Raw genomic sequence first — 13583 nt, 5'->3', positions numbered from 1 at the left:
CGTGGTACAGTCGGAGTCCCACCAAGGCGGTGAGACTCTTTGGCATTTGCGGGTTTTTTTGTTTTTTGCAGATGATGTTAATGCTCTCTCAAACATTTCATAGTTCGCAAGGAAATTATCTCTAGAACAGGGCTGGATCAGGCTAAGTTTATCTTCTATTGATAAGATAAAGTTGGACCAGTCTTTCTCACCAACCATATACCTTGGAAAGGCACATCTGTCAGTGAGAATGCTGGTCTTGTTGGGTATGGTGATTGCAATGGGAAAATGATCACTTCCAAAAGTATTTGGAAGGACCCTCCAGAATATAGATGATGAGAGAAGAGAGCAGAAGGATAGATCCACTGCACTTTTAGGGTTTTGATGAGGATGGACTCGACGGGTTGGAGACCCGTCATTTAAAATGCAAACATCTAAGGTATCAAGCACGTCTAAGAGGGCGACAGCAAATGAGTCAGTACGATAAGAGCCCCAAGAGGAGTGGTGGGCGTTAAAGTCCCCCATGATCAGGAGAGGCCGTGGAAGAGAAGAAATTATATTGTAAAAAGAAGGAAGAAGAGAAGGGTGAGGATCAGGGAAGTAGACGGACACGAATGTAACGCCTATAGCCCTAAGAGCTACGACGTTAAACTCCTGCCCGTGGGGGGGGATAGGGATAGAAGAAAAGGTAAGGGAACGCTTTACTAGCAAAGCGCACCCAGCATACCCGTCATTCCTGTCATCCCGCAGACATGAGTAACCAGAAACCCGAAAACGGGACCCCGGCACAAGCCATGTCTCCGAGATGGCAAGGACAGCGGGCTTGATGTCATCAATTAATGTGAGCAGTTCGTTTTTCTTGCTGCTAATGCTCTGCGTATTCCACTGAAGAACCCGGATCGGGTTTGCAGCCATTGGGGGTGGGTTCAGAGCCATTGTGAATTAAGGACGAGATAACTTGTAATTTTTGGGCAACGTTGGGCGGTAAGGTGTCACTGAATTTAGCCAGCAGACTAACAACCAGAGACAAGAGGTGGTCTAGCAAATTGTCGTTGGGAGTGATTACACTCAGGGCACTTCCATTAGGAAGTGAAGAAGGTGGAGAAGAGATGATGGCCTGATGGGCAAGTTTGTCGTATCCAGGACGAAGGGGGGACCTAGGCCTGCGTTGTGTGACTACAGTTTTTTTGTAGGAACGGTTGGGAGGCTGGCCATTTGGTTTGGTTGAAGCAACTTCAGCAAAAGACTTTTTGCTTGAGGGTAAGCGAGCATCTGCCTCAGCAAAGGAGATGCTGTCCTGCGACATTAATACTTTAATTGATTTTTGCCTTGACTGTTCAGGGCAATTCTTGTCTGTTGAGGGATGATTACCAGAACAGTAAAGGCAAGTTGGTTGGGGAGTATTGCACGATTCACCCAAGTGTGGTTGAGCACACTTGAAGCACCTTGGTTTTGAACGGCATTGAGCCTGGGTGTGTCCAAATCTACAGCAGGCGTAGCATTGAATTGTGGGGTATGTATACCTCACAACTTCTACTACAGCCCGGAAAGAGTATATTTTCTCGGGGAGATATTTATTCAGTTTTTGGTTATTCAATAAACGACCACCAACAATCAAGCATGTCTTTGACTTGACTTCTCGCCTTCCAACCTGATCACCATCACCACACACTTCAGTGTTGTAATGACTTGAATTTTAAAATAAATTATATGATGGTTTGAGTTATATTGCTAATTCCTCGCTTCGCTTGGGTTTTCTAGTTGGTCCCATACTGAAAGTTGCTCAGTATGCCACGATCTTCTGTCAGATGTTAGCTTGCTGACGGGAATCACCCAGATCAAAGACATAGCATTGTGTACGTAACCGCCGTCGCTACGCCCGTCGCAAGTTTTGTACCCGCAGACTTACTCTCTTTTTCAGTCAGGGGTTAAAAATGCTTTCTCTCTGACCTGTCCGTGCAGCGGCGCGCTCTTGCCGGCCATGCACTCGAGCATCATGGCGATGGTCATGCGCGACGGGAAGCCGTGCGGGTTGAACAGCACGTCGGGCACCAGCCCCGCCTCCGTGAAGGGAGCTCCTCACACACACAGCATCGTGTGCCCCACGCTCTATAGTGCCCCACGCGAATATATACTTATGCGAAGCATATACGTGCGAGGGTGTCCCACGCTCTATAGTGCCCCACGCTCACCTGTCCGTGCAGCGGCGCGCTCTTGCCGGCCATGCACTCGAGCATCATGGCGATGGTCATGCGCGACGGGAAGCCGTGCGGGTTGAACAGCACGTCGGGCACCAGCCCCGCCTCCGTGAAGGGCAGGTCTTCGGCGGGCCACAGTTGGGAGCATATGCCCTTTTGGCCGGCTCGGGAGGCGAACTTGTCGCCTACTGATGGGTTGCGCTGGAAGAAAAAAGAAAATGTTATGAACGGTAAATATAGTTGTCATCGTTCAGCTGCCGCTACACGGCTTCATAGGCTTCGACTGTGGGGAAACGCCACAGACATCAATAGAGTTTTTATTGTACAAAAACGGTGTATATGGGCCATTTGCAATGCAGCCCCTAGAGACACTTGCAAACCATTGTTCCAAAACTCGAATATTTTGTCACTGCCGAGTCTCTACATTTACGAAATGGCGTGTTTTGCTCACAAACATAGAACCTTGTTCACATGGTATGATGACATAAAAAAGAATTCTCGTCATCCAAACAAAATAGTGTACCCCCCATGTAGAACAACATTTTGCCAGCGCAGCTGTTACAGAATGAAATATATAATAAATTATACCAGCGCCATTGAAGACTCATCCCCTTATCATATTTAAAAAGAAATTGCATAAATGGCTTGTGAATCTATGTTTCTATTCCATCGAAGAGTACCTTAACTTTAATCATATTTGTATCGAATAACTAACTTTTACATTTATAATATCGTAAATAACTGTAAATTTTAATACACCTACTGAAGTTTTAATTATGTAAATAATGTTAGTTTAAGATACCTAACATTAAAATTAACATGAATTATAGTGTATAGCTTTGTGACAAATTTTTGCATGCCTTAACAGGTGAATTGTGAGGAACCTTATTGTAATGTAAACTCTTTAAACACCTATACTTTACCACTTTTCGTGCAAATAAACTATTTCTATTTCTATTATCGACATAGGTAGATAACCGTCACTATATCGCGATTGGGCATAAATACGCCACTGTGATGAAACGAGCATTAAATGAGTTATCAACGTCGATAATGAACCCGTGTAGCAGCCGTAGGCTCTAAAAATATGAAAATAAATTCCCAGAAAGATGGATATCTTACTCATTACAGGCTCATAAGGATAATGATACCTACAACCTCATGATTCATAAAGGATCGCAAATATTGTGTATGCAAACTTTTCCGGGACGCAGCCCCATTGTGAAATAACATACATAACTTTTACACTGCGGTCCTACATAATAGAATTACACCTGGATATACCTGTATCCTCATCATGATGATGGCCTTCTTCCCGGCTCTGACGCTGAAGTCGCCGCACTGCCGCACCGAGTCCACCGCCGCCGCCTCCTTGTACTTGAACTTGTGTAATACGAAGGAGCTCTTGTCTGCGTCGTAGTAACTGTGGAATGGGAAATAAATTATTTTATTAGATAGACACCTCCTAATAAGTACGGCAACCGGTTTCAACAATGGTAGAGATTCTAAAGATATGATATCTTTAGCATATATATCTTTAGAATTTGAAATTTGTGCCTTCAGAATTGTTACCAATGTTGTCTGGGCATCTGGTAGTTCTTCTGCCTACAGTTATTTGAATGTTATAAAGTGTGTGGTTGCTACGCACCCGGGCACTCAAATTATAAAATGGGTTGATGATAAAGGTTACACAGCAACTTAATAACCCAATATCATACCTATCATCCATGAAAATCTCAATACAATCAGTGTTATGTAGATATAGTGAACTAACCTGTAGAATGGGTCATCGAATTTTAGTACTGCTCCGACTGGCGGCAAACCATCTTCATCTAGGAACTGGAATGAAATTATTTGTCAATGTTAGCAATCATAAGTACGCACGCTAGGATCGTACGCTAGGATCTAGGTACTATTTACCAACCTACAAAAGGACGTCTAGGTTTGATTTGAATTGAACTATGCGGAAACCTATCTCAAATTGCCCTTATCATAGAAAATCATACATGAGTAGTAACTATTTTCCATGTTCTTACTCGAATTCAATTTAGTTTTTATTTTAAATGGGTAAATGTATGTAAGTATTTCGTACGAAATGGTTATACCATAGGTACACGTTTATTATGTTATATAGTTACACTTTTAGTATACAGCGACAAACTTATCTGTTCCGGTGAGAGTGAACTAAATTGATCCATATCTCAATACTTACTAATGAATTGTATATGGTTAAAGATTAGATCGGTTTATTAATACCGCAAGAGCGAACTATTAATACGATCAAACTTAAAATCTTATAGAATGAAGAAATATTAGACATTTATGTGAGCTCTCACCGGAACAGATAAGTTTGTGGCACTGTATGTTAGTGTCTTTTTATTTAAACTTATTTAAACTAAGTTAAGTGTAAAATAAAACATACCTAATGAGAAATGAAAATTATTGATTTCGTAATTAAATCATTTATTTTGGCTGTAGTTTATTTGATGAATATTTTTTTGATTAAGAAGACGCACAGAGATTGTTTACATTTTGTGCCGAATGAGAATGAATACCTACAGTGTATAATTGTATCTATTGTCTGCACTTACTTATCTATCCTATGTACATAACTGTAGTCTATCTGTTTCGACATTCTGTAATGGGTATCAAGGGGGTACACTACATAATTCCGAATTACTTTTTTACGAATATGAAAATAACGATTTTTTAAATTTCGAATTTCATAGTTCCGAATAATTCACAATCCCAAATTTTAAGTTTCCGAATAACGAAAATCACGAATACATTATAAACGAAATTTCAAACAACATATTTATTAAAATGACGAAAGTAAATTTTCCGAATATTATTATTTCGATGTTTCAAAAGTACGATTTTTTATTATATCGAATTGTTAAAATTACGAATCCTGAACTTTTAATATTCCGAAAATACAAATTCCCGAATGTTTCTTAGTTAATTAGAAATGGTTATATATTATGAAAAGTGGGTTAATTAACAGCATAATCCGTATAAAAACAATATTTTTTAAGCTATATTATGTGAAACGCTCCGCTCCGCTTCGCTGCGCCCCGCTTTGTTTTTCGATATCTATGTGCACCTAACACGTTCCTCCTCGCTTTGCTCGTCGTCGCATCTATCTTTAGGTTTAGGTCCTAAGGTTTTTAAGTTTAAACACCATAAAAATCCTAGCAACTGTTTTGCTCTATATTTTAAACGCTCCGCTCCGCTTCGCTGCGCTCCGCTTTGTTTTTCGATATCTATGTGCACCTAACACGCTCCTCCTCGCTTTGCTCGTCGTCGCACCTATCTTTAGGTTTAGGTCCTAAGGTTTTTAAGTTTAAACACCATAAAAATCCTAGCAATTGTTTTGCTCTATATTTTAAACGCTCCCCTCCGCTTCGCTCCGCTTCACTGCGCTCCGCTTTGTTTTTCGATATCTATTCGATATATATTCGATATGTGCACCTAACACGCTCCTCCTCGCTTTGCTCGTCGTCGCACCTATCTTTTGGTTTTGATTCTAAAGTTTTAAAGACGTTTATGTTATTTTTTTCAAAATCATGAATTATCATATTTCCGATCGGGATTTGACTTTTTCGTGATTATAATAAATCGGTATTTTATTTTTCGTATAATTAAAGTAATCGTATTTTTTAACATTCGTATATTTAACCATCGTAATAACAATATTCGTGATAATAATATTCGAAATTATAACCTTCGTGATTATTATAATTCGGTATTTTAAAAAATCGGTATTGCAATATTTCGTAAATTACATATGAGGGGTTATCAAATTCGGAAAAAAGTTTTTCGGAATATTTGGGTGTTCCCGTATCAAGGGTCTTGTTTTGATGGGCCTTTCTTTGGGCTTTCTTTCTTTCACGTTAAATTATATACTTTTTCTTTCACACAATCAATACGTTAAGTATTTATTTTTAATGCTAAAAATATATGAGTATTAAACCCAAAGGTAGGCAATAACAAATTGTAACATTGTTAGTATTAATTTATATACATTAAGCACCTAACTGTTTGTAAGTACCTACCGAGTAAAAAAACCTGGCTACCCATAGTACAGGGTATCCTAGTTTGGGAGCTAGGACATAATGTGTACCTACTTTCTTACAATAAAGATATTTTCATTTTCATAAGTGTATTTGAGCAGACGACCGCCACAACACTCTGTCATCGGCCTTCCTCATGCAACCACTACATGTCTAAGCTCGTCGGTAGCGGGCTGAAGGGCGTCCCACGCTACAATAGGCTGTCCATTGTCTAGTTTACTCGTATTTACTGGGCATATTGGTCGTTGCACTTCGGCGAATCATTATGTGAGCTACCAGTGCGTGTATGAACAGAGTTAGATTCACCAACTCCTGTCATTCCCACTATACCTGATGTAAGTCCGTGGCCGCGGGATCCCTACAGAAATACGAAGAAGGGTTCTCCAGATCCACCACTTCAGACTTGTAGATGGAGCCGGCTGCAAACCCTCGCTGATGCGCCGCCTTGTTGATTATCATGGCGTCTTCCATGTCGTAGCCCTGGAACAAGTTTTATGTTATTAATATGATTCGCGGCTGAGGTCAGATAACAGTCTGGGGTCCAGAATGTTTGTGCATAAGACAGTGACAATAACAATTCTACTTCTCAACAAGGTAATATTTGTCTGACTGTTGAAAAATCAATTAACCTTTGGTGTAGCGTAGCTGTTATTTTGATAAATTAAAGAAATAAACTAGGTTATGATAGAATTAAATAAATAAATATAGATCCAAAAATGGCAAAACATAGAAGATGCCAAGAGGTTACAGTGGGTTGATATAGTCTGAAGAAGACCAAGATCAGATGGTATAACGTGCGCCATGTTTGATTAATCTCACATGTACCAAAGGTTAAAAGAATGATTATGAAATATAGCAATGTAAGATTAATCTTGTTTTAAATAAGGACAACAGCATTCGTTTTCATGAAATATCCATCGATTGCGACAGGTATAACTGACTGAACCAATTTTGATGCAAAACCTACCGTGTAAGAAATAACCGCCACCACGGCATTAGTGCCCATGGGATAGTCATCCAGAGCCACACGATCATAGTGAGCCGGTCGGAACAAGGGCGTGGCCGGCGTGTGCAGGCGGTACAGCTTGGTCTATGTAATGTATGTATATAATATACATATACCTATATACTAGGCGGTACAGCTTGGTCTCCGCGTTCGTGGCCCACGTGTGGATGGGTGTGCTAATAGTGTCTTACGGATATAAGTTGATTTTGATTAAATGTGTCTATGATGCTTTCAATTTAGTCGCTTTTGTACGTATGGACCTTACATTATAAGACTTTGGAACTGCTGAACCGATTTTGATTAAATGAGTCAAAAACCGCTCTAGAATCATTAAAAACACCGGTAACTAAAATTCCGCAACTTTTAAACTGCTAAACCAATTTTGACCAAACACCTACCGTGTAAGAAATCACCGCCACCACGGCATTAGTTCCCATGGGGTAGTCATCCAGAGCCACTCGATCATAGTGAGCCGGTCGGAACAAGGGCGTGGCCGGCGTGTGCAGGCGGTACAGCTTGGTCTCCGCGTTGGTGGCCCACGTGTGGATGGGCGTGCCCATCGTTTGCTTGCCCATCTGGCATTGGTACATGTTACTGGAATGGAGAATGATACGGTTTTTAATGGTGTGTTGTAGCTAGTATATGTTCCTGACTCGGTTGGTCTAGTAGTGCGAGAAACATAAATATTAGTTGACTATTTAACAACTGTCCGTTGCGCTGTCTTGTAGTATTATCCGCGCAGGTAAATGAAAAATATGGAAATGGGTGTAAAATTGGGAATTATTTTTTTTATAAGGTTAACAAAATTCATCACTGTACAAATCCACCATACTACAATACAATTCAAACACAAACAAAACACAATTTGATGTTTTGACATTGAAAAATTGAAATTGCTGCCTTCATAATCGAACCAATCGACCATTATAATATCAGCATTGTATACTTACCCCCCTAGGTATTCATAGAAGCGTTATAATATGCCGTTTTAGCTAATAAACTGTTTTGTCCCTCTCTGTCAAAAAAAATCTTTTTCTTTGAAAGACAAAACCTTTCAATACTAAAGCGGCATAATGAAATGAAATGAAATGAAATGAAATGAAATGAAAAGTATTTATTTGCATGATTAAGGGTACATAAAAGTTTTTGAAGTATGATAATAAGCACGAGACCTTAATCTACCTGAAAGGTGAACAAATATTTATGCAGAAGTGACATAGTGAAGTTAAATAATAATATTTGTAACATGCACAATAACAATATACACAATATACGTTAGTAGAAAATTCAAACAATGTTAAATTTGACTTTGTTTTTTATATTTGTCTTGTAGGCCAAAAACTCTTTAACTGAATAAAAACATTCTTCAGCTAACCATTTATACAGGCGCGAACAGAACAAACCGTAGGGCAATGACACAAAATTCTCTGGGAGACAATTGAATATTGTAATGGCCATATGGTAACAATTTCGCTCAACCTGCACCAATCTAGTTCGTGGAACAGCTAAAGTTTTGTGAGTCATGGTTCTTTTATTAATATTAGTATTCATCTCAAACAGTTCCATATGTTTTTTCACAAATTTTGACATTTCAAAAATATAAATGCAGGGTAAAGTTAAAAGTTTCTGTTTTTGAAATATTGGCTTACACGAATCCATCCACTTTAGACCCCAGACAGCACGTATGCTTTTTTTCTGAGCTATGAATGCTCTATGTGCATCGACAGAATTTCCCCATAGTACTATACCGTATCTTAAAGCTGAACAGACATAACTGTGATACACCAGCATAGCAGCATCCTGAGACGATACCGAACGCAGCTTTTTTAGAGCAAATATAAACCTGTTCCGGGAGGGGAAAGGGAGTTGATAGTGATAAGGTGCAAGCCATATTGCTATCAAATCCTATTCCGAGCTCACACCTCCACGTGGTCCCTCCTGGTAACTATCATACACGACTCCCTAGCGCTTCAGGTATGATAGGCTAACGTGACAGGAAAACTCGCCAAGCCGTCTGGCCAGCGTGGCGTTTTATGGCTAAAATTCCCCCCATGAAAAGTCCCAAAAAACCACGGCCCTCAGTCCCCGGCAGCCCCGCTATCCCGGACTCCGGTAGCGGTCACGGTTCCGGCGGGGCAGAGGGTACTAATAATCTCCGGCAGAGATCCGGCTACCAACATACATTGAATATGGCTACATATAACCCAAGGACCTTGAGCACTGATGACAGGATGGATGAACTCTGTGAAGAGCTAGACCACATTAATTGGGAAGTGTTGGGATTGTCCGAGGTGCGGCGCAAAGGAGAAGATCTCGTGAGACTCCAGAATGGCCACCTATTCTACTATAGAGGACATGACGACACGAAGTATGGGGGTGTGGGTTTCCTTATACACAAAAAGCTATCTCCAGCAGTCAAAAACATAACAAGTGTTTCAACACGGGTTTGCTATGTCAATCTGACTTTGAATTCAAGATATGCGGTGAAGGTAATTCAAGTGTACGCCCCCACCTCGAAACATCCCGATGAAGAAGTCGAAACCTTCTACGAGGAAGTAGAGAAAGCGTATTTAGAAAACCCATGTCACTTTACAATTATCATGGGTGACTTTAACGCCAAAGTCGGACCTCCTCTGGCAAACGAGACATCGGTTGGGCAGTTTGGACTAGGAACTCGGAATGCAAGAGGACAAACCCTTGTAAATTTCCTCGAACAACACCAGCTATACGCTATGAATACTTTCTTCAAAAAGCGACCTTCGAGGAAATGGACTTGGATTAGTCCTGATGGCAGGACAAAAAACGAGATCGACTACATTGTCTGCTCCAACAAGTCGAATATTACCGATGTTTCAGTTCTCAGCCGCTTTAAGACCGGTAGTGACCATCGTTTAGTGAGAGCCACGTTCAGGTATAACCTGTCCAAAGAAAGAGAGAAGATGTTCCTGAGGAAACCGCTTAAGTATGAGGCGGCGGACTACAAGTTCCTCCAAAAAGAATTCCAACTAGAACTCCAAAACCGATTCGATGGATTAAAGGAAGAGAACCAGGACGTGGACTCACTAAACGAATCAATCTGCCGTGTCGTAACAGAAACCACCAAGAAACATCTAGGTGGGAGAAAAGCGAGGGAGGAAAAATTAACACCCGATACGCTCGCTCTACTGTCTCGAAGAAGAGAAATGAAATGTGACACAGCAGTGGACCTGAGAGAGTTACAAAAGCTGAATAAAACTGTCAGAAAAGCTGTTAGAACAGATCTACGAGCTTATAACGTGAATGTTATTAAAAACACCATCCAGGACAACAAAGGACCCAAAGTTTTTAAGAGAAAGCTCTGTGGAAACAGGTCCGAAATAAATAAGCTCTCTGACAGTCGCGGTAACCAAGTAACCGATCGTGACCAAATTCTTCGTATCGTTGAAGAGTTTTATGCGGAACTATATACATCTAAAGCAGCAGAACCTAAAACACCAGACGCTACAGACCCGAGAGCTGATCCAAGTGAGCGCTTCGACGAGGATGGCATACCTCCGATTACAGAAGCCGAAATAGACTATGCCCTGGGATCAATGAAACGAGGAAAAGCGTGTGGTGAAGATGGAGTCTATATGGAAATGCTTCTAGCTGGCGGACTTCCCTTACTGAGAATGCTAGCTAAACTCTTCAACGAAGTGCTTAAAAACGCAATAGCACCAAAAGCGTGGAAAAATGCTATAGTCACGATCCTTCACAAAAAAGGGGACAAGACCAAATTACCCAATTACCGCCCAATAAGCCTACTCTCTCAGGTCTATAAATTGTTTGCCAAGGTCCTGTGCAACCGACTGAACCACTGCTTCGACGACTGCCAGCCCGTCGAACAAGCCGGCTTCCGGAGTCGATACTCGACTATTGACCACATTCATGCAGTCAGACAGCTGATGGAGAAATGCAAAGAGTACAACCGGCCCCAGTGTCTTGCCTTTGTAGATTATGAAAAGGCATTCGACACAGTCGAGCACTGGGCCGTCTTCCATGCTCTCCATCGCTGCAACATTGACAAGCGATATGTGGATGTACTCCGGGAGCTGTACAAAGAGGCAACAATGCAGGTGCGCATGCATAGTCTAACGGACCTTGTGTCAATTAACCGAGGCGTGCGTCAAGGAGACACTCTCTCTCCCAAGCTCTTTACAAATGTTTTAGAAGACGCACTAAAGACTTTAAACTGGGACGAGAGAGGTGTTAATATCAACGGCACTAACATGTCACACCTGCGTTTTGCCGACGACCTTATTGTCCTAGCTGAGAACGTTGCTGATCTCCAAGAGATGCTTGAAGAATTGCATGTAGCGTCTCTGCGCGTCGGTCTGAAGATGAACATGTCCAAGACCAAGATCATGACCAGTTGTCCTACAGCCGTACCTAACATAACAGTAGGCAACAGCTCAGTAGAAGTTGTGGACAAGTACATATATCTTGGACAATGTTTATCTTTTGACAAAGACTCGCAGACAAAGGAGATCGCTAGACGAATTCAGCTAGGGTGGGCTGCCTTTGGTAACCTAGCAGATGTTTTTAAATCTAGCCTGCCACAGTGCCTGAAGACCAAGGTTTTCAACCAGTGTGTGCTGCCTACCCTCACTTATGGTGCCGAAACATGGACGCTCACAAAGACATGCATGCACAAAATTAAAGTAGCACAACGAGCCATGGAGCGCACCATGCTAGGCATCTCGCTAGTGGACCGTATCCCGAACGTAGAAATTCGACGCAGGACAAAGGTTGAAGACGTTGGGAGACGGATCACGAAGCTGAAGTGGAGATGGGCAGGGCATCTGGCAAGGCGGCAAGACGGCAGATGGACCAAGGCAGTGTCGGAGTGGTGGCCAAGGGAGGGACGGCGATCAGTCGGTAGACCGCCGACCCGTTGGTCCGATGACATTAGGAGAGTGACTGGACCAAACTGGATGAGTGTAGCACAGGACCGTGGGACTTGGCATAACATGGAGGAGGCCTATACCCTGCAGTGGGTTGACATAGGCTGATGATGATGATGATAAACCTGTTCACCTTATTACATACCGCATCTATTTGTAACTTCCAATTACATTGCTCATCTAGAATTATGCCAAGAAAATTAGTGTTATTAATTTTATCAATTTTATCATTATTGCATGTTATATTTAATTGTAAATCTGTAGTTTTTGTCGTTTTAAATTGTATTAATTTAGTTTTATTTGTATTTATTTTTAATTTATTTTTGTCAAGCCAATTTGTAATGTCTTTTAATGTTGTGTTGATTTCGGATTCTAAAATGTCAAGAGAATTTTTTATGATTATGGTAGTGTCATCAGCAAAAATTACACATTCATGATTAATAGCCTTTGGTAAGTCATATAACTTATCAATGAATAAGGGGGTTAACCTGTAAGATAACTCACCGCGGCGACTGGTTGCAGTCCGGCATGGGCACCAGTTGAGCTAAATTGCTCATGAAGGCCGACTTCGATAGCTCCACGTGCGTAGTTGTTTCTGAAACAATGGATTTTTGTTACATTCTATTCACACAAAGCATGACACAGAAGAAGAAACGCCATCTATGGTTGTTATTTTTAGAGCTACTATTTCTTACGATTGTTATTGTTAGTTCACCATTGGTTAGTATTGCTTTCTCTATGATTGGTGAGTCAGAAATTGATTACAGTTTGTAAAACTTTTGTTCTACACTTTTGGGAATGGAAAAAACTTCCCATATAGCAAAACATTTTTTTGTTTAGATTATGGCTCTTTACTCTTGGAGGAGGCTATGTAACCTGTGGATTATTACGAGCTGTGCCTTTATTTTTATTCGTTTACTCCCTGCCACTTTTGTTCACCCACGTGGTTGCGACTGCCATGCCGCGTGGTCCCGACTGTACCTGCGGACATGACGCGTGGTCCCGACTGTACCTAGTGGTCCCGACTGTACCTGTGGCCTCCTCCGCGGTGATGGCCACGAGCAGGTGCAGCTGCTCCATGCCGCCCACCAGCTCCACGTCTTGGTGGGCGAGATTGATGACTGGGCGGACCATCCGGCCCTCGGTCGTGAAGAGGAAGATGCCCGGGAATTGTGAGCAGATCTGGTAAGGGGAATGATCAAAGATACAGGTAAATAAAGATGAAATTATTTACTCGGTGACCAGCACCACACACAAAAATACACAAAGAATGGGATATCAGTTTAGTGGGAATTAAATGAAACTTATCTATAACAGAGTAGAATAGGTCTGAATAGGTGCCAGGTACCTCCTATAGGCAATCTATAGCAAAAGACCACAATGATGCAAAATTAAAGAAGAGTGA

At 41.4% G+C, this 13583-nt stretch overlaps 1 protein-coding gene across 1 annotated transcript in view; it reads right to left on the bottom strand.

Moving 5' to 3' along the window:
- Positions 1-13583, bottom strand: part of LOC105391684 (DNA-directed RNA polymerase I subunit RPA2) — a 34276-nt gene that overhangs the window by 12422 nt on the left and 8271 nt on the right. The window contains exons 12-18 of the mRNA XM_048630518.1: positions 13210-13360; positions 12683-12773; positions 7655-7850; positions 6581-6730; positions 3952-4016; positions 3462-3600; positions 2172-2378 (exon numbers count right to left, since the gene is read on the bottom strand). Coding sequence (XP_048486475.1) covers positions 2172-2378; positions 3462-3600; positions 3952-4016; positions 6581-6730; positions 7655-7850; positions 12683-12773; positions 13210-13360 — 999 coding nt within the window. The remainder of the gene's footprint in view (positions 1-2171; positions 2379-3461; positions 3601-3951; positions 4017-6580; positions 6731-7654; positions 7851-12682; positions 12774-13209; positions 13361-13583) is intronic.

This window comes from Plutella xylostella, chromosome 26 (genome assembly GCF_932276165.1).
Source record: "Plutella xylostella chromosome 26, ilPluXylo3.1, whole genome shotgun sequence".
Classification (NCBI taxonomy): Eukaryota; Metazoa; Arthropoda; class Insecta; order Lepidoptera; family Plutellidae; genus Plutella; species Plutella xylostella.
The sequence above is the reverse complement of the archived record's forward strand: the minus strand, read 5'-3'. Positions and strand labels throughout refer to the sequence as shown.